Source organism: Saccopteryx leptura, chromosome 3 (genome assembly GCF_036850995.1).
Source record: "Saccopteryx leptura isolate mSacLep1 chromosome 3, mSacLep1_pri_phased_curated, whole genome shotgun sequence".
Lineage (NCBI taxonomy): Eukaryota > Metazoa > Chordata > Mammalia > Chiroptera > Emballonuridae > Saccopteryx > Saccopteryx leptura.
Window position 1 is genome coordinate 323968109 of NC_089505.1, and position 24897 is coordinate 323993005.

The 24897-nt window shown below is 36.0% G+C and overlaps 1 protein-coding gene across 4 annotated transcripts in view; it reads right to left on the reverse strand.

Annotated features, from left to right (window-relative positions):
* CLXN (calaxin) overlaps positions 1-7015 on the reverse strand; it is a 59782-nt gene extending 52767 nt beyond the window's left edge. For all 4 annotated transcript variants that reach the window (XM_066379079.1, XM_066379080.1, XM_066379081.1 and 1 more), the window contains exons 1-2: positions 6865-7015; positions 2288-2446 (exon numbers count right to left, since the gene is read on the reverse strand). In XM_066379079.1, the coding sequence (XP_066235176.1) occupies positions 2288-2446; positions 6865-6922 (217 nt within the window). In that variant the 5' untranslated portion in view covers positions 6923-7015. The remainder of the gene's footprint in view (positions 1-2287; positions 2447-6864) is intronic.
* Between the last annotated feature and the right edge of the window lie 17882 nt (positions 7016-24897).

The following is a 24897-nucleotide window of genomic DNA, read 5'->3' on the forward strand; positions in this document are numbered from 1 at the left end:
TTTAATCAAAGATGTAAACAACAAGGAGGAAAGAAATTGAGAAGATACAAATAAGTGGAAGCATATAACATGTTCATGGAGAGGAAGAATTAAATCATTACAATGTCCACATTACCCAAAGCAATCTATAGATTCAAAACAATTCTTATCAAGATACCAATGGTGTATTTCATAGAAATAAAACAAATATTCCAAACAAATTAACTACATGGCCATTGTAATTAAAATAGCATGGTATTTGCATATAGAGCTACCAAACAGAACAGAGAACTCAGAAATCAACCCATGCATACGTGATCAATTAATATTTGACAAGGGAGGCAGGAACATAAAAGGGAATAAAGATATTCAATCAATGGTGTTGGGAAAATTAGACAGATATGTGCAAAAAAATGAAACTAGACCACCTTGTCACACCATACACAAGAATGTAAAATGGATTAAAGACTTAAGTATTAGAACCAAAATCCTGAGAATCTTATAAGAAAACATAAATAGTAAAATCTCAGACATTTCTCATAAGCAGTATTTTCCCCCTCTTATCGCCTTGGGTAAAGGAAAGAAAATAAAAGGTACTATATCAAACTGGTACTATATGAAACTAAAAAGTTTTTGCACAGCCAAAGAAACCAGCAACACAATGAAAACATAATCCACTGAATGGTAGAACATGTTTGGTCATACATCTAATAAGGTATTAATATCTAAAATTTATAAAAAAAACTTATAAAACTCAACATCAAAAAACAATTCAATTAAAAGATGGGCAAAAGACCTGAATAGACACTTTTATAAAGAGGACATGCAGATGGCCAACAGTCATATTAAAAGATACTGTAACTAATCATCAGAGAAATGCAAATTAAAACCGCAATGTGCTATCACCACACACCTGTTGGAATGTATATCATCAATATAATCAACAAAAAAACAAGCGTTGGCAATGGTGTGGAGAAAAGAAACCCTTGTTTATTGTTGGTGGGAATATAGATTGGTACAGCCACTTTGAAAAGCAGTATGGAGTTACCTCATAAAATTAAAAATAGAAGTGCTTTTTGACCCAGCAATCCCACTTCTGAGAATATATATTAAGAATCTTGAAATATTAATTTGAAAGAATATATGCAACCTCTGCTCACTGCACTGACCAAGACCTGGAAACAGTCCAAGTGTCCATCAGTAGATGAGTGGATAAAAAAGCGGTGGTACATTTACATAATAGAATACTACACAGCAATATAAAAGAAGGAAATCTTACCTTTTGTGACAGCATAGATGGACATGGAGAGCATTATGATAAGTAAAATAAACCAGTTAGAAAAAGATAAGAACCATATGATTTCACTCTTTTATGGAATATAATGAACAAAATGAACTATCAAGCAAAATATTATAGAGACAGATTCATACATAGAGCTCATAGCTGTCTGGTGGCAGAGGACTGGGTAAGGTGGAGTGGATGGATTGAGAAAAAAAGGACAAAAACAAAAGAAAATACTCATGAACACAGACAACAGTGTGGTGGAAGAGGGTATAAATGGTGATGGACAAAGACTTGACTTGAGGAGGAGAATACACAATACAGTGTACAGAGATGTATCGTGGAATTGGGTAGCTGAAACCTGTATAATTATGGTAACTAGTGTCAACCCAATAAATCTAATTTTAAAAGTTTAAAATTAAAAAATAAAGCTTTTTATTATTATATTTACTAAGTAAAAATAGAAATATCTTAGGTTTTCTGATATAAAGTATGGTGACTTCTTGTGTGTGTGTGTGTTTTTGAGGGGGGTGGTGGAGGAGGGAAAGAGAGAGGGAGGAGAGAGATGAGAAGCATCAACTCGCAGTTGCAGTATTTTAGTTGTTCACTGATTGCTTCCCTTATGTGCCTTGACCGGGGGCTCAAGCTAAGCCAGTGACTCCTTGCTCAAGCCAGCGATCTTGGAATGATGTTGATGATCCCATGCTTGAGCCAGTGACCCTGAGCACAAGGTGATGAGCCACTGCTTAAGCTGGTGACCTTGGGATTTTGAACCTGGGACCTCAGCATCCCAGGTTGATGTTTTACCTACTATGCCACCATCATTCAGATTTGTCCTCTTCTTAAATACACAAAGCAGAATGAATGCTATTTTTGTCCTTATTATCTTTTTCTTAAATATAAAAATTTAAATTTTACATTTTTGTGCAATTGAGAATACAAAATATTAAACTTTTTACCAATAGTTATCCAAACTACAAACACTTTTGTTTTTCCAGTTATGGCTAGCTTTGTATGTCTTCTTACCTCTGTCCATAATCATGTCATCTGTCATTCCAAATGTCACATGCAAGATGTTTCGAAATGCATTACGATCCAGTCCATTGACCACACCTTGACGCTCTGTTACATCTCCCACCAAGTTGTAAAAAAGCTTTATAAGACATTTCACTTCAAATTTATTAACTGTGAAAGAATAAAATTAAGATATAGCAAAATGTATTTTCATTTTTAATTTCTAACTTAAATTCTCACTAATGAATTTATAGACAAACACTATCAAAAACATCAAATATATAGTTATCAGTAGAAAACAATCCTGTTTTGGGATTCATGACCTTTAAGAGAGGATAGCTACTACAGGGGAGTTTCCACTAAAACGCAAGAAACAGCTTTCCCTCTAATATTAAACAGATGCAAGTTCCGTCACACTTAGGAAAAAAGATGATCATATTAGCCAAGTTAGCTGAATAATGATTATGGGGTCAGATCCTAAACTTTACAGGCCGTAAACATATGATTCAAAGTAAGTTTGGTAATGTTTAAGAATGGTAACTTTTCCTCCAGCATTTTAATTATAGGCAGTGAAGAGATTTGTAACTCAGCCTTTTCCTGAAAACAGATACCAGGTTCCTGAAAGTCAGGAAACCATTTTCATTTCATATTAGCCTTAGTAAAGCCATAAGCCAGATTTTAAAAATTAAAATCACTTATTTTCCAATAAAATAAAGTGTTTAAGCATATTTTAGCATTCTTGTGGTTCTTGTTCTTGTTCTTTTTTTTTTTTTTTTACAGAGACAGAGAGAGGGAGGGATAGATAGGGACAGACAGGAATGGAGAGAGATGAGAAGCATCAATCATCAATTTTTTGCTGTGGTGCTTTAGTTGTTCATTGATTGCTTTCTCATATGTGCCTTGACCGTTGGGCTACAGCAGACCGAGTAACTCCTTGCTCACGCCAGTGACCTCGGGTCCAAGCTGGTGAGCTTTGCTCAAACCAGATGAGCCCGCGCTCAAGCTGGTGACCTCAGGGTCTCGAACCTGGGTCCTCCGCATCCCAGTTCGACACTCTATCCACTGTGCCACTGCCTGGTTAGGCTTTTTTGGTTCTTGTTGCAGATGATATAACAATTAACATGAAACTATTCAACAGCACTTTGGATAAAAGCAATTTTTATTGAAAAGATATGCAGACATATTCATATCTGTCCACACACATGACTGTATAAAGGGTGGTATTTATAAATACTGAGCTTATTATTATCAATATTATTTATTGATTTTAGAGAAAGAGGAAGCGAGAGAGAGAAACAGGAACATTGATCTGCTCCAGTATGTTCCCTGACTGGGGTTCAAAAGGGCAACCTCTGTGTTTCAGAGTGACACTCTAACCAACTAACTTATCCGGCCAGGGCAACACCGAGTTAATTGTTTGTGTTCTGATCTCCATTTTAGATATGTAAGTGGAAGGGTTATTATCTAGAATTAAGAAAATAAAAGGGAGTTTAAATACAAATTATAGGTGGAAGATAGGGATGACTTTATTTCAAAACATGAGAGAGTGTTTTTAAAAACAAGAATGAAACCTGTGTGCATGTAAAAAAAAAAAAAGACAGAACATAGAAATAGAGTAATCACATCTAATGTTATAGATCAGAACACGCTTCACATAACTTCTGGTTTGGGGTACCAGAATGTAAGAAGAATATTGAAAACCTTGAAAAACAAATGACTTAGTAAAAAAAATAGTAGACAAGAATATAATGATTATAATTTTTCAAAGAGCTGTTAGTTGCTCTAGAAAAAGGTAATGTCAGTTTGTAGAAAAAAAAATAAACACAGAAATACTATGTAATCTAATGATGCCAATTTTGGCTGTATACTCAAAAGAATTGAAAGCAGGAACTCAGATTACTTGTACAAAAATGCTCATAGCAACATTATTCATAGTAGTCAAAAGTGGAAGCAAACAATTGTCCACTGATGGATGAATGAATGGATAAACAAAATACAGTATATGCATACTATGGAATATTATTTAGCTTTAAAAAGAAGTTTTGACACATGTTATAATATGGATGAACCCTGAAAACATTATGATGAGTAAAACAAGCCAAACAAAAAAGGACCAATATTGTATGATTTCACTTATATAATGTAACTAGAGTGGTAAAATTCATAGAGACAGAAAATAGAATTATAGTTGCCATGGGTTTGGGGTGGGGGAAATGGGGAATTATTCTATAATGGGTATAGAGTTTTAGTTGATAAATACGAAAATGTTCTGGAGGCGAATGGTGGTAAGAGTTGTGCAACAATCTGAATAAACTTAGTTGGTTGGGAAGGAAAGTGTACAAAAAGAATGACTACTGAACATTTCCTTTGTAGATTTTTATGTTTCATCTTTTCTATCTCGGCTGAAATAAAAATTAAAAAATATTAGCTTAATTTATTAACAACAGGATTCATGATTAACGATAAGAAAACTTGTCTTGGTGAATTTTTTCTTAAATTCTAGAATACAATACTAAAAAGAATAAGAAAAATTCAATGATGGCTTTTCATTTTTTTGATTGGTTTGTTTTTCAGATCATATCTGTAGAATGGTGGATTAACTAGATAATCACTTAAGGTAATTTCCTCTTCTCTGATTCTACAATATTTATCCATTTCATTCTAGTGGGATTATTATCTGGCAACTAAAAGAAAACATGACTTTAGGTGAAAGGTTCTCTGCTTAAAGAAATTTTAAATTATTATAATGACCATGAATTGTAACTATTGCTGTAGAATTTAACTAGTAATCATCAAGGTTTTAAAGGCTCACTTTAGAATTTGTATGTAAGTACAAAAAGCAAAAGTTTCCTCTCCCATGTATTCACTTATCTTTTAATACATTCTCCTTTTGACTATTCACAGAATATGTTTACAATACATTGTAAACTTATTGAGCAGAGAGTAAATTAAATTCAGCATTGTATATTGAAGTTATTGTATTTGTGTGTGTGTGCATGATAGAGACTGAGAAAGAGAATGACAGAAAGAGAGACAGAGACAGATAGACAGAAAGGGAGAGAGATGAGAGCATCACTTCATTGTGGCACCTTAGTTGTTCATTGACTGCTTTCTCATATGTGCCTGGACCAGGGGGCTAGAGCATAATGAGTGACCCCCTTGGTCAAGCCAGCAACCTTGGGCTTCAAGTCAGTGACCTTTGGGCTCAAGCCAGCGACCATGGGGTCATGTCTATGATCCTACACTCAAGCTGGTGAGCCCGTGCTCAAGCTGGATGAGCCCTGCTCAAGCCAGCGACCTTGGGGTTTCGAACCTGGGTCCTCTGTGTTCTAGTTCAATGCTCTATCTATCCACTGTGCTACTGCCTGGTCAGGCATGATGTTATTTTTATTCAATATGTTTACTAGATGGTTATTAGAAAATCTTTTTCCAGAATTTTAGGTATTAAAAAAATAAGCTCCTATTAGATTATAGAATAACCATAATAATGCCTTAAACTAGAGGATGACTTTATTTTCTAAGAAGTTTAAGATGCTTATACACACCCTAACTTTTATTCACAGCACCGCTTTATTAAGAGAGTCTTTCTTGTCACTTATTGCATTAGATACTAAATAATTAAAAGGCAATAGATCTTATCATCTCTAGAAATACATTAAAACATGTTTGTTTTTCTTTCTTTGCATATCTGGGGGGGGTCTTGTGATTATAGCTTCTATTTCCTCAAGTGGCCAGTAGTTTTGCAATTTATAAGCTTGCTCATTTAACAACATTTTCACTTAAACCATAGTCTTAGCTTCTTGTTTCAGGTACAGTTTAGTTCTTCAGTCTGAATAAGATTCTAAAGTTACCAATGAAATGCTAGGACCACTTTGAGAATGTGCTATTGGAGTCAATACCATTGATAAGTGCTCATCTTGTCACCTGCAAAGTCTTTTTTACCTTGCAAGACCACCAGCAACTGAAAAGTAGAAGTCTAGAGCTGGGAGCATTTTTTACCATATGTTCAGCTTTAATGAGCTCTTTGGTTTCACTTTCTTCCCTGCTCTGATACAGGTTGTTTTTCCTAAGAGTGTTCATTTGTTGATAACCATTTCCCCATATGGATCTTGTTAAGGTTCCAGAACTTGAACTTTACCAGTTAATTTGCTCTAGAAAGCTAGAATGCAGGTGTGTGTTGGTTGTGCTACTTTTCTTTGGTCCATGGTGTTTAGTACTTATTTTACACCTATGTCTGAGGGTAAAACCACATGTCTCATGGGTATATAAATTATATTTCTATAATGTAAAGATAAATTAAGAAAAGTGCTTGACAAGCAAATAAATATATTTGTGGGAATGCAGTACTAGATGTCTGGACACCTGGATACTGGTCCTTAAGATTACTGACAGGTGTGGATGCCTGCCCCCAAAAGCTAACACCCTGGTATTCCCTTCCAGACTTCTCTTTAGGGGTTGGGGTGGAGGGACCTCAAATAGCCCTAAGGCTCAAAGGTAGAAAGTGGGTTGAGAAGGGAATTTTAGTACCGGGTAGGACACAAGACTTGGACCAGGTGCCACTACTAGTCCAGCACTTGAGTCTTACTTACAATGCTTGGAGTTTTTAGTTAAGGTTTCCGTCAACTTCTGCAGCTTCTTGCGGTTCATGCCGGGCGCTGGGAGAATTGGACAGCGGTGGGTTTCTTGAGCGCGCGGCTGCCGGGACCCTAGCAAGCCCTGGGCTTGGGGAAAGCGGCCTAGTCTCCATCTCCCAGTGCGTGCTCCACCCTAATATACAAAGTGGCCATGGCAACGCCATGGCCGGCCGCTGATTGGTTCCCGGGCGCGCGGCGTGCGTGCGCTGTCCTAGCACACAACGTGACCATGGCAACAGCTGGGTCAGCCGCGGATTCACTCCTGGGATCAAGCACACAGTCACGCTTGGAGGATACCGGAGAAGCACATTGAAAACTGTGTCCGGTTGACGACGGAATTCTAATTTTTCAGTTATTGCTGTCTTTTGGGTTCACCAATAAATAAATAAATAAATAAATAAATAAATAAATAAATAAGCAAATAAATAAATAAAGCCCCTTTTTTGATGGACTGCAATGTGAAGCATCAAACTCTAAAATTATGTTGTGCACGCTATGTAAAGAGTGTACGCTATATGAAAAGTGTTTGGATTGCTGAATGTTGCACCCAGGGAAGTTTAAGATCTTCAGGGATATTTGGGGGAACTTGGAGGAGCTTCGACAATTAGTAGGTGTGTTATCCAGACTATTGATTGTTTTATGAGGTACAGAAGGGAGAGAAGAACTCTTCCTCCTCCCTTCAATTCATTCGTGGGTGTTGGAGTGGGATTGTCAGTAGAATCTAGGAAAAGCCACTGGTAATTTTTAAGCTAAAGAGGCAGCCTTCCTAATTAATACGCTAACAGCTGCCACTTGGCTGTAGGGTATAACTCAACCTTGCTTTTCTGAAAAATATCTCTTTAAGTAAAAGTTATCCTTAACTTACTTGAAAGATAGATCCTGTGGTGATTGGAAACAAAGAATAGTTCTTACATCTTTAATGTGTGAAGATTTTTTTTTTTTAACCACAAAAGGGACATCTTATTTGAATTAGGACAACAATAAAATGGGTTAGCTCAGCTGGGAGTACAAAACCTACAGTATTCTCTAATGTGTCTACTTATTTAACTTTAGAGGAGAAAATACCTTTGAATAAAATTATTTTATAGTATATACATTGTCGTTATTAGGCTGAAAACAAAAAGATTCTGCCAACCATGAGTAATAATCCAATAAAAAGAATAGTTTCAGTGTTGAGGTCTCTGATGTTCTTTGTTTCATTTGTTTGTTAAATAAAGAATTAGGATGATGTTTGAAACCAGAGTCAGGGATGCTTGGTGAAAGCAGGGACTGTATTATCCACAAGAAAACTTTCTGAGAATAGTTAACCACTATAAAATGATAGTATTTATGAGTTTCTGACAGTTTTCTTGTTGAATAGTATTCCTATATGTCTTCTTGTCTAGCAGCTGTGACATTTTTAATGAGAGTGTAGAGAACTAGTGGGAGGGACTGGACACAGTCTAATTATACTCTCCTGTGAAACCCTAGTGGCTTTTGATAGATGACAAAATTTTAGCAAATATTTTGTTTATAGAAATTGTTTCAGTGCTCACTGAAATATGTGGTTGTCAGTAGTTAATAAGAGAAGCCATGGGCCCCACATGTGTCTGCTGGGAGGTCTATTAAGAACCTTCTCCTAGGCCTGCTGGCACATAGTGGGGAGCTGGATACCACTGGTGGGGACTTCCTTGATGGGCCTGTCTAGGCATCTTTGTAGATACACTGGTAGCTTGTTGGGGGAACACCTATGTATGAACTAAACAGTTCTTAATTCATAAGCTTCAGGCCTAGGACTCATCAACTATGCTATCTTAAAGTGGAAAAAATAAAGACAATACCACAAAAGGTTGAAATTAAGAGTCAAATCTGTTCTAACAGGCAAAAATTATTTAATCTGACAAGAAAATGTGAGTTACCCTCTTTTCATTCCTCCTCATTCACAGGTTTATTCTTCCATTCTATTCTTATTCTTTCAGCAGAAAATTTCCAAACACATTGTTGTATAAAACTCACTTCTTTGAGAGAGTGGCCTACAGAGTTAACCTTCCTTTAAGATCTTGAAAATCTTTCTCAGAAAAAACAAAGAATTTATTAAGGGCATGTTTGTCAGCATATTGATAAAGTTTAGAGCATTCCTTACATTTTTGTGAAGTTTTAAAATTTAGTATTTTTATACTTTATCAGCATGGTGTAGGACTGGTAGAGTCAGCTAATCACATTTCAAAGCAAATTGAAATTTTTATTTGGGGTTTCTAGTTGTTTGTGTTAAGGAGAAATAGGATTACTTTCCCCTAAGGGCTTTTTCAGAGTAAGGTAATTAAGTCAGAACAGTTACCTCATATCACATTAATCAACAATGGAATAATAAAAACTATATTTAATTTGTACTGTACACATTTTCACTGTGCATGAAATGATTATAGAACTTTCCAAAATTCAAGCAACTTTGAGATAGATACTTTTATATATAACAAGTACATAAAAGTGACTATTAAAGCTATAAATGTTTCCTTTAATTTTGTATGCAAAACAGTTTTTCTTTTGACTCATGATTAATTTGAATCTTGCCATGATAAATAATTTGGAAGTTGAATTGATGAAAGTGTTTTATTTAATGTGGATCTTTTGTGATAAAGGCATTTGCAAGCTGTTTAGGAAATGACATCATAGAATTGATTTCCAAGTGTATTATAAATCTATGATGAAATTACTTAATAAAAGATAAATAGAAAGATTAATTGTTTACATATTTAATTTTAATTTTACCAATTTTATTTTGTAGAAATAGCACTTAAAAATTGAAAGGTGATTTTAGCCAATTATTTGGGTGGTTGAAGCTCCACTGCTCTCCTTTACCACTTTCTCCTTTGACTGGCTGCTACACTGAAATGACAATCTGCTTCAGTACCTCCAACCACCTACCTGTCTCACTCCCATGACATCTTCATATTCTTTACTCATCTCCAGAGAAAACTCTTACAAGAGTTTTTGACTTCCCATGTAAAGTGAATCTCTCCATATCCCATAGTCTTTCTCTGCCTCAAGACCACTTTCTTTCTCTGTTTGCCACAGTGAGTGATGAATTTCTTTCTCTGATCTCTCCTCCCCACTAGACTGTCAATTACATGTTCTCTCTCTTGCTCTCTGCTCTCTCTCTTGCTCACATTCTCTCTCATCCTATGCTTATGTCTATTTGTATCCCTGTGTCTATCACTTGTCTTTCTATTCCTCTGAAGTTTGACAGCACAGTCTACTTTCTGTTGTCTGTTTTAAGAAACAGTAGTTAGAGAAATCGCCTGAGCAAGGATGACTCCCACACAGCACCCCATTGTGGAAAGTCCTGTGAATACATAGCAGAGCCTTTAAAAGGGGCTGGATACTAAAGAAGAGTCTTTCCCAAAATATACCCTCAATATTAACTGGTGTTAACAGATTTTTATATAATTTTTTTATTAAAACCTTAATCAAGTGGCTGGTAAGGTAAATAAATTCCTAAGGTTACAAAGGATTGGATTCTTATAGCTTACATGTAATATGCAAATTAATGTGGCATGTGAAAAGTAATTAGTGTGATGGCAATGATGTTGGCAGGTTGAGTAAGGAAGCTGATCTTCCAGGCCTCAAGGAGCTGACCAAGAAATTCTACAAGGCCCTCTGGACTCCTTCCCACTGAGTCATGGGCATCTAGAATTAGGTCATGACAACTGTCTTATTTGCATAACTACTACAGGGACAATAGACACCTATCCCTTTCCAAGGGAGCCCAAAGCTCTTGGCAGCATTCTGGCACTAATGATTGTCCTCTGCAGCCATCACATAACTCCTATACAAAACTGGACCAGGCCTATCCTCTTAGACAAGACCTGGCGCTGCCTATACCCCTGAGTTAATGCTAACCAGAAAAGAACATGTACCAGTCCAAATAGTTGATATCAGGACCTCCTAACCACATTCCTCACCTTCATCATTTTGATTACCCAGACAAAGGAAAGTTCCCAGAACTGCCTTTCTCCAATAATTTTACCCAATTATGAGATTTTATTTCTTAGTCTACATTTCTCTAACCCCTTTCAACTATACCCAACAAATTCCTTTTCAATATTGAACATTTACTTTACATGATTCATCTTTGCACAGAACGTCTTTACATTTTACTTCTCTGGAGCCTGCTTTTACCCTAAAGATACTGCTGTTCTGCAGATACTCCACAGAAAAGAGTACCTATTTTCTCATAATTATTCAATCATAACCAGGAGGAAGTTAAAATTCTCTTGATCTTGTATCACCATTTCAGTATTGTATTAGCTCTATCCTTTCTTCTCATCTACCTTCTCAAAAAGTATATGCATGCTTCTGCCTCCACTACTGCACCTCCTGTTTTACCCATCCATTTGTCCTTGCTTAGCTCCTGGCATTAACTCACTGTCTTCCATCTGATGCTTCTTTAAACAATCCAAAGGACTGCCAAAGTCATGTAGCTAAAACACAAAGTCAACCGTGTCTTTCTTCTGCTTAATATTGAAATGTCTTCTTCAAGTTTGCAAATATAAATCCAAGCCTTTTAGCATAGCTTCCACAGTTCTCTATGACTGGCCGCTGACTGGCTTTTAAGGCTCTTCTTTATCCAGTTCCTGTTTACTTAATGGCTGGAGCTCCTGCAGCCATCTTAGACCATGAGGTTCACTGAGGACTTGGAGCCATTCAGAGTGGAGGGGTAAAATAAAAAGTACTGTTTCTCTTACATATCCAAGCACTCCTTCATAAGGATGTGAAATAAGCTTCTATCTCATTTATCTCATTGATATTTGAGGGTTTTGAATTACTTTCAGTTACACTTAATCTTACTAACTCAATCTTTAAAATGTGAAAATTGAGCTTATTTTTTAGTCCTTCTAGCTTTGTGATTACTTTCTAAACTTTATTTAGAAAATTAAGTTTAATGGGGTGACATTGGTTAATAAGAGTACATAGGTTTTAGGTATTTCTTTAACATTTGAACTCTTGATTGTGTTGTGTATTTATCACTCAAAATCATCAAAGTTATTTTCGGTCACTATATTTGTCCCTTTTTACTCCCCTTCCCCCAATGCTTCACCACAACCCCCTCCCCTGGTGTGATTCTTCAAAACAAAGCTAAATTTTGTATAATAACCATCTACTCCCATGGCTCCTTTACTAGGTCGAACCTTATGAAAATACCAGCAGTTGACCATTTCTGACTGACAAAAAACTGCAATCCCATATCAACCTAATATATCATGAGATCCTTTCATATTTGACAATATTCCTAATTATCTAAGCAAAGCCAAGATTTCATCTGAAAATTTAAAGTGGCAACATTATCTTTCAGTCATTCAAATTTCCTGTGATTCCCACTGTAGATTTGTGGTACGCTATAGAAAGGAATCTAGGATATTTTTCTTTCAAGTGTCCCTCACATTGGTAGGGAATATACATAATGGCTGCCCCAGAACAGTTTGTATCTGGAGCAGGTGCTGCTCTGTTCTCACTGCTCAGGGATGATTAATGGAGAAAACTCTATTGATGTGCTTTCTGGCCTTTCCTTAAAATTAATATTGCCAACAAAGCCACTCAGAGCACACTTTGTCTAACACTTGAGGAAGTATCTATGCTTAAAGAAAATCCTTCCTGCTCACATATAATCATTAAAAGGGGGTTATACACAGGAGGTTTCTTAGAGATGTTGAAGTACTAGAAACACAGCCAAGTCAAGAAGGTGATTTCACATTCAAAATTGTAGAAAGGATTTGCTCAACATTGTTATATTTATATTTACAGATATGCTTTTATTCTGCTTTAGAGAGGAAAATTTTTAAGATTACAAATCCCAGGGAAGTCATGGGATCAGTTTGCATGTGGCACACTGGTTGCATTAGTTTATTTATTATACCAATATTATGGGTGCTCGCTATATGTCAAGTGAGTGACATTATGTACCCATGTATTATGCCCCATAATGATGGGCTCTGACCATCCCTGGCATAAAGTCATGTGGTAAAGTGGTGTGTGTGCTCATCTGAGAAGACTGTACTTTGAGCTCTGTTGTACCTTAAAGAAATTTAGTTCCTGGGACTCTTATGTCCAGGCAATTCTTCCTAATATCTAGAGTGGGAGAGGGCTCAATTTGCTCACTTATTCAAATATGATGATGAGGTAAAATATATATAATGTGAATTATTATAAAAGAATTGCCTCTCTGCTAAAGTGAGAATAAGAGAGAGGTTATAGTTTCCAGCAATCCTTTCCAGGGGTGCATTGATAAAATATCCCATTTAATCTGGGGGGCAGCAGGTCTGGGACATAAGTGCATTCTTTAAGCTTGCATCATACTTTCATTGTTATCATTGTCTTAAAAGCAGGGTGTAATGATCAGCCTTTGAAGAGATTAACAGAAGAGGGGTGTATACTTATCTGCTATTCACTTGCTCATTTATTTATTCTTTCATTCACTCAGTCAGTTAACAACTATATGTTTTTAGCCCTTACCATGAGGCAAACATCAGCTGGGATACTGACATACAAACTGAGCAGATATATATATGATCCCCCTCAGGGCAGTTGTCATTTAGTGAAAAGACAGATGCTAATTAAATAACTGAAAAAGCAGGTAGCTACAAGCTGTTAAATATATGTGAGAGAAAAATTCAAGCAATTCTGAATGAGAGGCTGGTGAGAGGCGGTAGTTACTTTTGATTAAAATTAACTAACAACAATACCATAGTGACCAAAATATAATCACCATCAGTTTAGTGCTTTGCAACCAGGTAGATACAAATATAGTAACTACCCTATCATTAACTAGCCAAGTGATACTGGCAATTTGTAAACTGTTCCATGTTCATTTTCCACATTGAACAGTGAATGGCCAATGAAATGGTGCACACCTTGTACAGCAATTGAGAAGATAAACTTCGGCATTGACTTTGAAGCATGTAGCTCACTTTCTGGCACACAGCAGGCTACACTCAATACCTGTTAGCTGTTATCACTACCAGTGGTGGTAGAATATCTGTAGGGACAATATTATGGTCCCCAAGATAATTCATACCCCAGTCCCCAGGACTGTGTATATGATATTTTAGATGGTAAAAGAGGCATTGCAGATGTCATTAAGGTTACTAATACCAGTTGACCTTAAACTAAGATTATCTTGGATTATTCAGGAACGTTGAACATAATAACATGAGCCCCTAAAAGCACAAGGGGAAGATGAGAGATTCAAAGCTCAGGAAGTACTGCACATGCCATTGTTGGCTTGAGGATGAAGGGGGCTACATGTCAGGGAAAGGAGAAACTCAGTCCTACAACCATGATGAAATTTTTTAAAAAATATTTTATTTATTGATTTTAGAGAGAGGAGAAAAAGAAAGAAAGGTGGGGGAGGAGTGGGAAGTATCAACTGGTTGTTGCTTCTCATATGTGTTTTGAACAGGCAAGCCTAGGGTTTTGAACCAGTTACTTCAGGATTCCAGGTCGACACTTTATCCGCTGCCCTACCACAGATCAGGTACTATGAAGGAATTAATATTACTAATAACCTAACTGAGCCTGGAGGCAGATCATTCCCCAGAGCCATTAGCCATCACCTTCATTTCTGCCCATTAGACTGTGAATAGAGAACCCAGTAGAACTTATTGTTATTGTTTTAAGTTGTTAAGTTTTGGGTAATTTTTATCAGAGCAATCAAAAATAAATATACCATCAGTTTTATTTTTAAAAACATCAACAGATATGGTAATAATAAAATTCAAATCTCAGAAATATTGAAAAGTTTTACTGAGATATAATTTACTTAAAATAAAGGTCACCAATCATAAGTATATAATTTGATGAGTTTTGAAATGGACACGTTTATGTAACTATCCACAATAACCATGCTATAGAACAATGTTTTTCAACCACTGGTGCACAGACTGGTAACCTTCTGCCAGAAATTTTGGGCTGGTCTGTGAATGAGTTAATCACCCTGATGTTGTATGAAGATTTTAGACCCAATGATCTTAGTTAAAGTTGCTTATGTTCAGGGTGATTGTGACTTATCAGCTTGTATTATTGATGAAAATACTATTGAAGTTATCTTAGATATATTTGAACTTGTAGCCTCATTTGAGCAACCTTTTATACTATGTGGAGCATTTACAAATCATGAACAATAGACAAAAAGCATTCAGACAAACTTATGTAGTATTCAATGCATCATACGTGTGGAGTTCAGAAATCAAGCACCAGCTTGTACTGTGTTGCACTGTTATGAGCGGTAAATTAAAACTTTATTTGTTAGGTATTTTCATTTCTAGCTGCTAGATTATGCACAGGCTCAAACTCCTACCCCCTCTCTCTGTACATTTTTTTCACACTTGTGCAAATAGTGTTCTGACAAAGTTATGTAGTGTTCAATGAATCATACATGTGGTATTCAGAAACCAAATACCAGCTTGCACCATACACACTGTCGTGTTCAGTATAATAAAACTTTATCTGTTGTGTGTTTCTGTTTCCAGCCTGCTCGCTCTCTCAGTGATAAGATTATTTTTCATGCTGGCACAAATAGTCATGTATGTACTTGTTTGTTCAGAACATATCCATATTGTTTGCAAAAAAAAAAAATAGTGTGTGTTTTAGTGTCATTCTGCTGTAAATTTTAAGGTCTACAAAATGGAAAGAAAGAAACAAGAAAACATTTTTTTTCTAAGTGAGAGGAGGGATACAGAAAGACAGACTCTTGCATGCAACCCTACCGGGATCCACCCGACAACCACTGTCTGTGGCTGATGCTCTAATCAACGGAGTTATTTTTAGTGCCTGAGGCTGACATGCTATCCTTGGCACCTGGAGCAAAAACTTGAACCAATCGAATCACTGACTGTGAGAGGGGAAGAGAGGAAGAGAAAAGGGAGAGGGAGAAGAAGAGAAGCAGATGGTTGCTTCTCATGTGTGCCCTGACCAGGGATCAACCTGGAACATCTACATTTTCTGGCCAATGCTTTTTTCACTGAACTAGCCAGCAGAAGAAGAAAACATTTTAATATTCTTCAAAAGCAAAAAAAAAAAAAAAAAAAAAAAAAAAAAAACAGTCAAAATAAACATAGTGATGACATCAAAATTTAAACCAAGCACTAGTGTTTCAAGTTTAAAAGAAACAGTGAAAAAGAAACATGTTGATAATTTGGAAGGTGCAATAGAAACCGGAAAAATTAAAGGAAACTTTGCTTGGTAGTAAATTATCACCACAGCCGTGTGTGTAGTTTGTTCTAAAATTTTGTCAAATGATGCAATGAAACCTTCACCAGACTTACTCTTTATTTGCATTCAAAACACAGGGATCTTATTGAGAAGCCACTGAATTTCTTTTTGAAAGATCAGAAAACCAAAAGAAAAGTCAGAAAATTCAAATGAATATAATAATGACTAGCAACAAATTGTTGCTTTGAGCATCTTATTTAGCTGCTTTTTGAATATCAAAAATGAAAAAATTATTCACTATTATTGAAAAATTAATGAAGCTCTGAATCTTAGATGTCACTTGAGAAATTTTGGGTTCTCAAGCTGCGTAAAAACTTGAGACTGCCTTGGCTTATTTGCTCAGTGTTAGAACATCAGTCTGGTGTATGGATGCCCCAGCTTCAATTCCAGGTCAGGGCACACAGGAAAAGCAATAATTTGTTTCTCCATCCTTCCTCTCCCTTTTCTCTCTCTTTCTCTCTCTCTCTATCACTCTCTCCTTGTCTCTCTCTCTCCCCCCTCCCACAGCCATGGTTAGATTGCTTTGAGAGCATCAGCCCAAAACCTGAGGATGGCTCTGTGGAGCCTCCATCTCAGGTGCTAAAAGTTACTCAGTTCTGAGCATGGCCCCAGATGGGCAGAGCTTCAGCCTCAGAAAGGGTTTGCAGCGTAGATCCTGGTCAGGGCACATCTGGGAGTCTGTCTATCTTTTGTCGTTTCACTTAAAACAAAACACAAAAAGAAGTTGAGGCTATACCGCTTTTAGACAATACTATTCAGAGAAGAATTGTTGATACAGCCAATGATATTTAAAAACAAATTGTAGTGTGGATAGAGAAATTGAAATGTTTTGCCATTCAACTCTATGAATCAACCGATGAGGGTAACGGTGATATTCTAATTTGCTTCTTGAGTTATAATGATGGTAGAGAATTTAGAGAATTACATTACTGTATTGATATACCTGGTCAAAACACTAGTTCAGAGATATTTAAAGGTCTTAGTGAGTACTTTCAAGGAGAGGGTTTAAATGGAGAATGTGTGTCGAAGTATGTATGGATGATGCTGTGAACAAGACTGGATGTCACCTGGGGGTAATTGTAAAAATAAAGTATGTTTCACATCTGGAAATGTTGTACATACATTGTATGATTGACTAGCAGCATTTATTTATTTATTTATTTATTTATATTATTTAGAAAATAAAATTTAAATGGGTGAAATTGATCAATAAGGGTATATAGATTTCAGGTAAATGTTTCTATAGTATTTGAACTACACTAGGGAACAAAATTTTTATTGTATCCACAAAAACACTTGTTCTTACCTAATTTTAGTGTGCTGATATCAAATATGTCATTAGTTTTTCTCTGTAAGCTACAGTTTTTTTTGCAATTCAAGATTTTAGGTTTTCATCTTATTGTAAAATTTTCAGCATTTAGTTTAACATAATGAAGTAGAATGTCTTTTTGGCATCATCTTTGTGAAAATATAATAATTTATATAATGCAGTAAATGTACTAATACACTAAAAGATATGATAGCATCAGAATTTGTCTACAATTTTAAAATAGAACATATTAAAAACTCTTATTTTAATCATAAAATTTGAGCAAAACTTATTTAAATTCTATTCAGGCAAAAATTTGTGTTTGTAGCTCTTGCGTTCGTGTACTTGTTGAGGACAATCTCGTTTGATGCTCCAGCAGTAGTCTGCTCATTACTAACAGCTCCAAGATTTTTGGGAAACTTATCAAGGTGACTGTTCAGGAAGTGAATCTTAATGCTCAGGTGACATCCAATGTCTCAGAAAGCCAACAGCATCCTTTGAACCAGAAGTTCATAGTTTTCTGCTTTTTTATTGCTTAAAATGTTCTTTGTAACTGCCACAAAAGACTGCTATGCTGCTTTTTCCTCCTTATTACCTTCCTGGCAAATTCTTCATCATGTGTCAGGGTTCAAATTTGAGGTCCATCGAATACACCTGTTTTTTTCTTCTTGAAAGACAAGGCAGGAAAAGCAGAAATAATATGTTGAAGGCATTCACTTTCTCTATTCAAAGCCTGAACAAACTGCTTCATTAAGCCAAGTTTGATGTGAAGTGAAGAAAAAATGATCCTGTCTCGATTAACTAACTATGGAGGTTCATTCATAATATTTGGCATCCCTACTTCCAGAGCTTCACGTTTCGGCCACTCTTTCTATGTCCAGTGTTTCTCCCGAGCTCAGCTGTTCTACAAACACAGAAAGCAAGGATACTTCGTGAAACCTCTGTGTTGTCCTAGCAGGAAATTTACCATTTTAAGATCCACACAAATGATCCAGTTATGCTCTTCATACTTCAGAAAGTCGAGGACAATTTTTATGTCATTATAATCTTCTCGAAGATGAGTTGAATAACCAATTGGAACCACTAAAAATAGGCAATATATGCACGTGTTATAAATTATAAAATATTGTGCCTTTGACGTTGAAGTGTGTAACAGCCATATATATAACAGAAGTTGTCAGGACTATTCTTACATTTACACCGACTCAAAGAAGTCATGATTCAATTTTAAAACAAAATAAGAGGGCGTTTTTTATCAGGTAATAATTTTTTACATTTAAAAACAACTACAATTATGTAAAAGTGATGTTTGTAAAACATTAATTGCCTTATGTTCAATCCAAGAGTCATTGCCCTTTAACTCCAATTTAAAAACTAATGCAAGCCATTAACTGTAACAAAAAGAAATTAAAATTGCATAAAAACTAGAGCATGCACCAAAAAACGGATTTTAGATTTGGAAACAGTGATGGAGAAATACATAAAAACAGTTCAAAAAACTCATGCAACAGAAAAAAAATGTTTCCCAGTGCTATTATGTTGTTTACCCATCACTCAAATTTAAATGATTTTGTATATTTGTCCCTCTTTACTCCCTTCCTTCCACCCTTCCCCACATGCCCCTTTCCCTGGAAACCACTTCACTTTTATCTATGTCCATGAGTCTCAGTTTTATATCCCACTTATGTGTGAAATTATACAGTGTTTAGCTATTCCTGATTTTCTTATTTCACTCAGTATAATGTTCTCAAGGTCTATCCGGGTAGTTGTAAATGTCATCATTTCTTATGGCTGAGTAGTATTTCATTGTGTGTGTGTGTGTATATCACATCTTCTTTAACCTATCTTCTGTCAAATGACACTTTCGTGGTTTCCATGTCTTGGCCACTGTGAGTAGTTATGATGAACATGGGAGTGCATGTGTCTTTATGTATCAATGTTTTTGAGTTTGGGGGATAGATACCCAGTAGAGGGGTTGCTGGGTCATATGGTAGTTCTAGTCTTAATTTTTTGAGGAACCACCAAAACTTCTTCCATAATGGTTGTACTAGTTTGCATTCCACTAGTACTGAGTAAGTGTTCCTTTTTCTCCACAGCATCTCTACCACTTGTTATTACCTGTCTTGTTGATAACAGCCAATCTAACAAGTGTGAGGTGGTATCTCATAGTTTTGATTGGCATTTCTATAATAGCTAGTGAATATGAGCATCTTTTCATGTATCTGTTGGCCATTTGTATGTCTTCTTGGGAGAAGTGTCTATTCAGGTCCTCTCCCCATTTTTTAATTGGACTTTTTGCTTGTTTGTTGCTGTGCTCTGTGTGTTCCTTATATATTTTGGATATTAACACCTTATTGGAGCTGTTGTTTGTGAATATCATCTCCCATTTAGTTGGCTACCTATTTGTTTTGTCATTAGTTTCTTTTGCTGTGCAAAAGCTTTTTAGTTTGATATAGTCCCATTCATTTATTTTTGCCTTTACTTCCCTTGCATTGGGGTCAAATTCATAAAATGTTTATTATGAACAAGGTCCATGAGTTTTGTACCTATGTTTTCTTCTATGTAATTTATAGTTTCAGGTATTATATTTAGGTCTTTTATTCATTTTGAATTAATTTTTATACAGCAAGAAACACTGTTGTCAAGTTTCATTCTATTCTATGTGGCTTTCCCATTTTCCCAGCACCACTTATCAGAGGCTTTCTTTTCTCCATAGTGTATATTTTACTCCTTTTTTGAAGATTATCTGTCCATTTATATGTGGTTTTACTGGGCTCTCGATTCTGTTCCATTGGTCTTTCTGTCTGTTTTGCTGCCAATATCATGCTGTTTTGATTATTGTGGCTCTAAAGTATAATTTGAAGTCAGGTGGTGTGATACCTCTGGTTCCATTCTTTTTTCTCAGGATTACTTTAGCTATTGAGTTGCGAAGAAACTTTTCTCTAAATTGAACACAGTGATGAATGATGCAGTGAAGATCATTAATGATATTTTGTTGAGCTTTGCACTCCAGATTGTTCACTACACAATGTAAAAGTGTGTGTTCACAACACTCTTGCTGAGATTTTGATTGGGATTGTATCATACTTATATAGCAATTTGGCTAGAATTGACATATTAAAAATATTGATTTTTTTGAGCCACAGACATCATATATCTTTCCATTCATTTAATTTCTTCATTAGGTTATTTTAGCAATGATTTGAGGTTTTAAGTGTACATATCTGAGCATCTTTTGTCCCATGTGTTCATAAGTATTTCTATACTAATATGAATGTAATATAAATTTGCAGTTGTCATCTGATAGTACATGAAATTTAATTAGAAACAAAGCAAGGATTTCCACTTTCACTATTTCCGTGTATTGCTGAAGAGAATTGGTAAAGTAGATATCTTTGCTTTGTGCCTTGTGTTAGAGAGAATGTGACCAGTATTTCACCTTTAATTATGATGTTGCCTGTAGATTTTTTATAAATGTTTTATATCAGATTAATAAGTTGTCTTATATACCAAATTTTCTAACAGTTTTTATTAGCAATGGATTGTTGTTTTTTTTCCTCATTCACCATTGCTGACAGTGGCACAAATATCTATTAGATGAGAGCTACATATCACAGAAAACATCAACAGATTAGAAATTCTTGTATTTTTAGTAAAAAGAAATAATTCATAGCTCATGCTGAAATCTGACACCTTTTGATCAGTAAATAACAATGTAGCACAGAGGGTTCAAATCACTCTCCCCACTCATTATAAACTATTATCAAGGTTTCATAATAAACATCTGATGTTTTTATAAAATCAATTATATTACTGACTTTTTTCACTTTAAATATAACTTTCTTATGCAAATACTTTGCCTATGAATTGTAAAAAATTCATTTTATGTCTGGTGCTATCTCTTTAGCCTTCCTCAGTGGATTGCTCTTTTTATTAGAGTCAAAGCTTCACAGTATTTCAATAAAATACTTTTATTTACTTCTTTATCTTGTGTTAGAATGCATGCATCTTTGCTCTTTAGAAGCTCACAAAATTTTATTTATAAAACTGAATTGATTAAATACCATAGCTTAAATTTGTTAGAAATACTATCATAACAGTTTGAAACAAACCTTTAATTTTCATCCTAATCACACAAAGAGACTACACTTCTCTGCCCTTTGCATCAAGATGAGACCACATAACTGGGCTCTGGCCAGTGGAACATGGAAGTGATAGGAGCTGCATCTAGGCCTGGCTGCACAGTATCTCACATAATCTTCTATGTGGTAGCTCCCTTGTGAAGCTGGAAGCAAAGGGCTTTGTATGATAAAGGCACATGATGTTAGGGAGTCTGAGTCTCTGCAATTAATTATTGAATGACAGCTATTCAGTAGAGTGTTCTGGTCAATAGGACCTTTGGTGGACATTGGATGAGTAAGAAATAGATCTTTACTTTACAACATTGGGAAATGGAGGTTGTACTTTAAAGATTGCTTATCCTTACTAACACTTATCTATATAGCAAAATGATGTCATGAATCTCTCACTTATGTAATAAGATTGACTTTCTCTTTTGAAGTTTAAATGAACATAACTATTTTTATTCATCTTCTAGTAGCACTTGCTAAAGAATGAATGTTGCATATATTGTTGACATATTTGTTTTCATGTATGACTTCAACAGTTTTTACAGTATAAGAAGTATATTCTCAAAGCTCTTTAGCTTCTTTTTTTTACTATTAAGGAAGAGGCCACAAACAAGACATAAATATTTCTCATTAAGTTCATTAAATTTATAAAGTACTTTATTGAATATTCATAGTTTTAAAGTTGTTTTTTGAAAATTGTAAATATTTTTTCATATTCTACATATTTATTTTATTCATATTACTAATCATGTTATCATTAATTTATATTTCAAGTCACAGTACAATGTTCAAATTTTCTCTTCAAAGATTCATTTGTTGGTGCTGGGTAAATTGGAAAGCCACATGCAAAAGAATGAAACTTGACTACAGTTTGTCCCCTTGTACTAAAATTAATCCAAAATGGATCAAAGGCCTAAATATAAGACCTGAACCAATAAATTACATAGAAGAAAACATAGATACTAAACTCATGGACCTTGGTTACAAAAAGCAGTTTATGAATTTTACTCCAAAGGCAAGGGAAGTGAAGGCAAAGATAAATGAATGGGACTACATCAGACTAAGAAGTTTTTGCACAGCAAAAGAAACTGACAACAAAACAAACAGACAGCCAATTAAATGGGATATGATATTTTCAAACAATAGCACAGATAAGGGCCTAATATCCAAAATGTACAAAGAACTCATAAAACTCAACAACAAACAAGCAAACAATCCAATAAAAAAATGGGAAGATGACATAACTGACACTTCTCCTGGGAAGAAATACAAATGGCTAACAGATATATGAAAAGATGCTCATCTTCATTAGTTATTAGAGAAATGCAAATCAAAACTACAATGAGATACCTGTAGATGAGCTATTATCAACAAGACAGGTAATAACAAATGTTGGAGAGGCTGTGGAGAAAAAGGAACCCTCATCCACTGTTGGTGGGAATGTAAAGTAGTATAACCAGCATGGAAGATAGTATGGTGGTTCTTCAAAAAATTAAAAATAGAACTATCATATGACCCAGCAATCCCTCTACTGGGAATATACCCCCATAACTCAAAAACACTGCTACGTAATGACACATGCAGCCCCATGTTCATTGCAGCATTGTTCACAGTGGCCAAGACATGGAAACAACCAAAAAGCCCTTTAATAGATGATTGGATAAAAAAGATGTGGTACATATGGAATACTACTCAGCCATAAGAAATGATAATATTAGATCATTTACAACAACATGGATGGACCTTGATAACATTATACTGAGTGAAATAAGTTAATCTGAAAAAACTAAGAACTATATGATTCCATACATAGGTGGGACATAAAAATGAGACTCAGGGACATGGACAAGAGTGTGGTGATTATGAGAGGGGGAGGGGAAGAGAGGAGGTAGGGGCAGAAGAGGGGCACAAAGGAAACCAGATAGAATGTGACAGAAGACTATATGACTTTGGGTGATGGGTATGCAACATAATCAAATGTCAAAATAACCTGGAGAAGGAAGAAATACAAATGGCCAACAGATAAATGAAAAGATGCTTATCTTCATTAGTTATTAGAGAAATGCAAATCAAAACTGCAATGAGATACCACCTCACACCTGTTAGATTAGCGATTATTAACAAGACAGGTAATAGCAAATGTTGGAGAGGCTGTGGAGAAAAAGGAACCCTCATATACTGTTGGTGGGAATGTAAAGTAGTACAACCATTATGGAAGAAAGTATAGTGGTTCCTCAAAAAACTGAAAATAGAACTACCTTATGACTCAGCAATCCTTCTACCGGGTATATACCCTAAAAACTCAGAAACGTTGATATGTAAAGACACATGCAGCCCCATGTTTATTGCAGCATTGTTCACAGTGGCCAGGACATGGAAACAACCAAAAAGCCCGTCAATAGATGACTGGATAAGGAAGATGTGGCACATGTACCCTATGGCAAGGGTCCCCAAACTACGGCCCGCGGGCCGCATGCGGCCCCCTGAGGCCATTTATCTGGCCCCCACCGCACTTCCAGAAGGGGCACCTCTTTCATTGGTGGTCAGTGAGAGGAGCACATTGACCATCTCATTAGCCAAAAGCAGGCCCGTAGTTCCCACTGAAATACTGGTCAGTTTGTTGATTTAAATTTACTTGTTCTTTATTTTAAATATTTGTATTTGTTCCCGTTTTGTTTTTTTACTTTAAAATAAGATATGTGCAGTATGCATAGGGATTTGTTCATAGTTTTTTTTATAGTCCAGCCCTCCAACGGTCTGAGGGACAGTGAACTGGCCCCCTGTGTAAAAAGTTTAGGGACCCCTGCACTATGGAATACTACTCAGCCATAAGAAATGATGATATCAGCCCTGGCCGGTTGGCTCAGCGGTAGAGCGTCGGCCTGGCATGTGGGGGACCCGGGTTCGATTCCTGGCCAGGGCACATAGGAGAAGTGCCCATTTGCTTCTCCACCCCCCTCCCCCTCCTTCCTCTCTGTCTCTCTCTTCCCCTCCCGCAGCCAAGGCTCTATTGGAGCAAAGATGGCCGGGGCGCTGGGGATGGCTCCTTGGCCTCTGCCCCAGGCACTAGAGTGGCTCTGGTCGCGGGAGAGCAACGCCCCGGAGGGGCAGAGCATCGCCCCCTGGTGGGCGAGCCGGGTGGATCCCGGTCGGGCGCATGCGGGAGTCTGTCTGACTGTCTCTCCCCGTTTCCAGCTTCAGAAAAATACACAAAAAAAAGAAATGATGACATTAGATTATTTACAGCAAAATGGTGAGATCTTGATAACATTATACGAAGTGAAATAAGTAAATCAGAAAAAA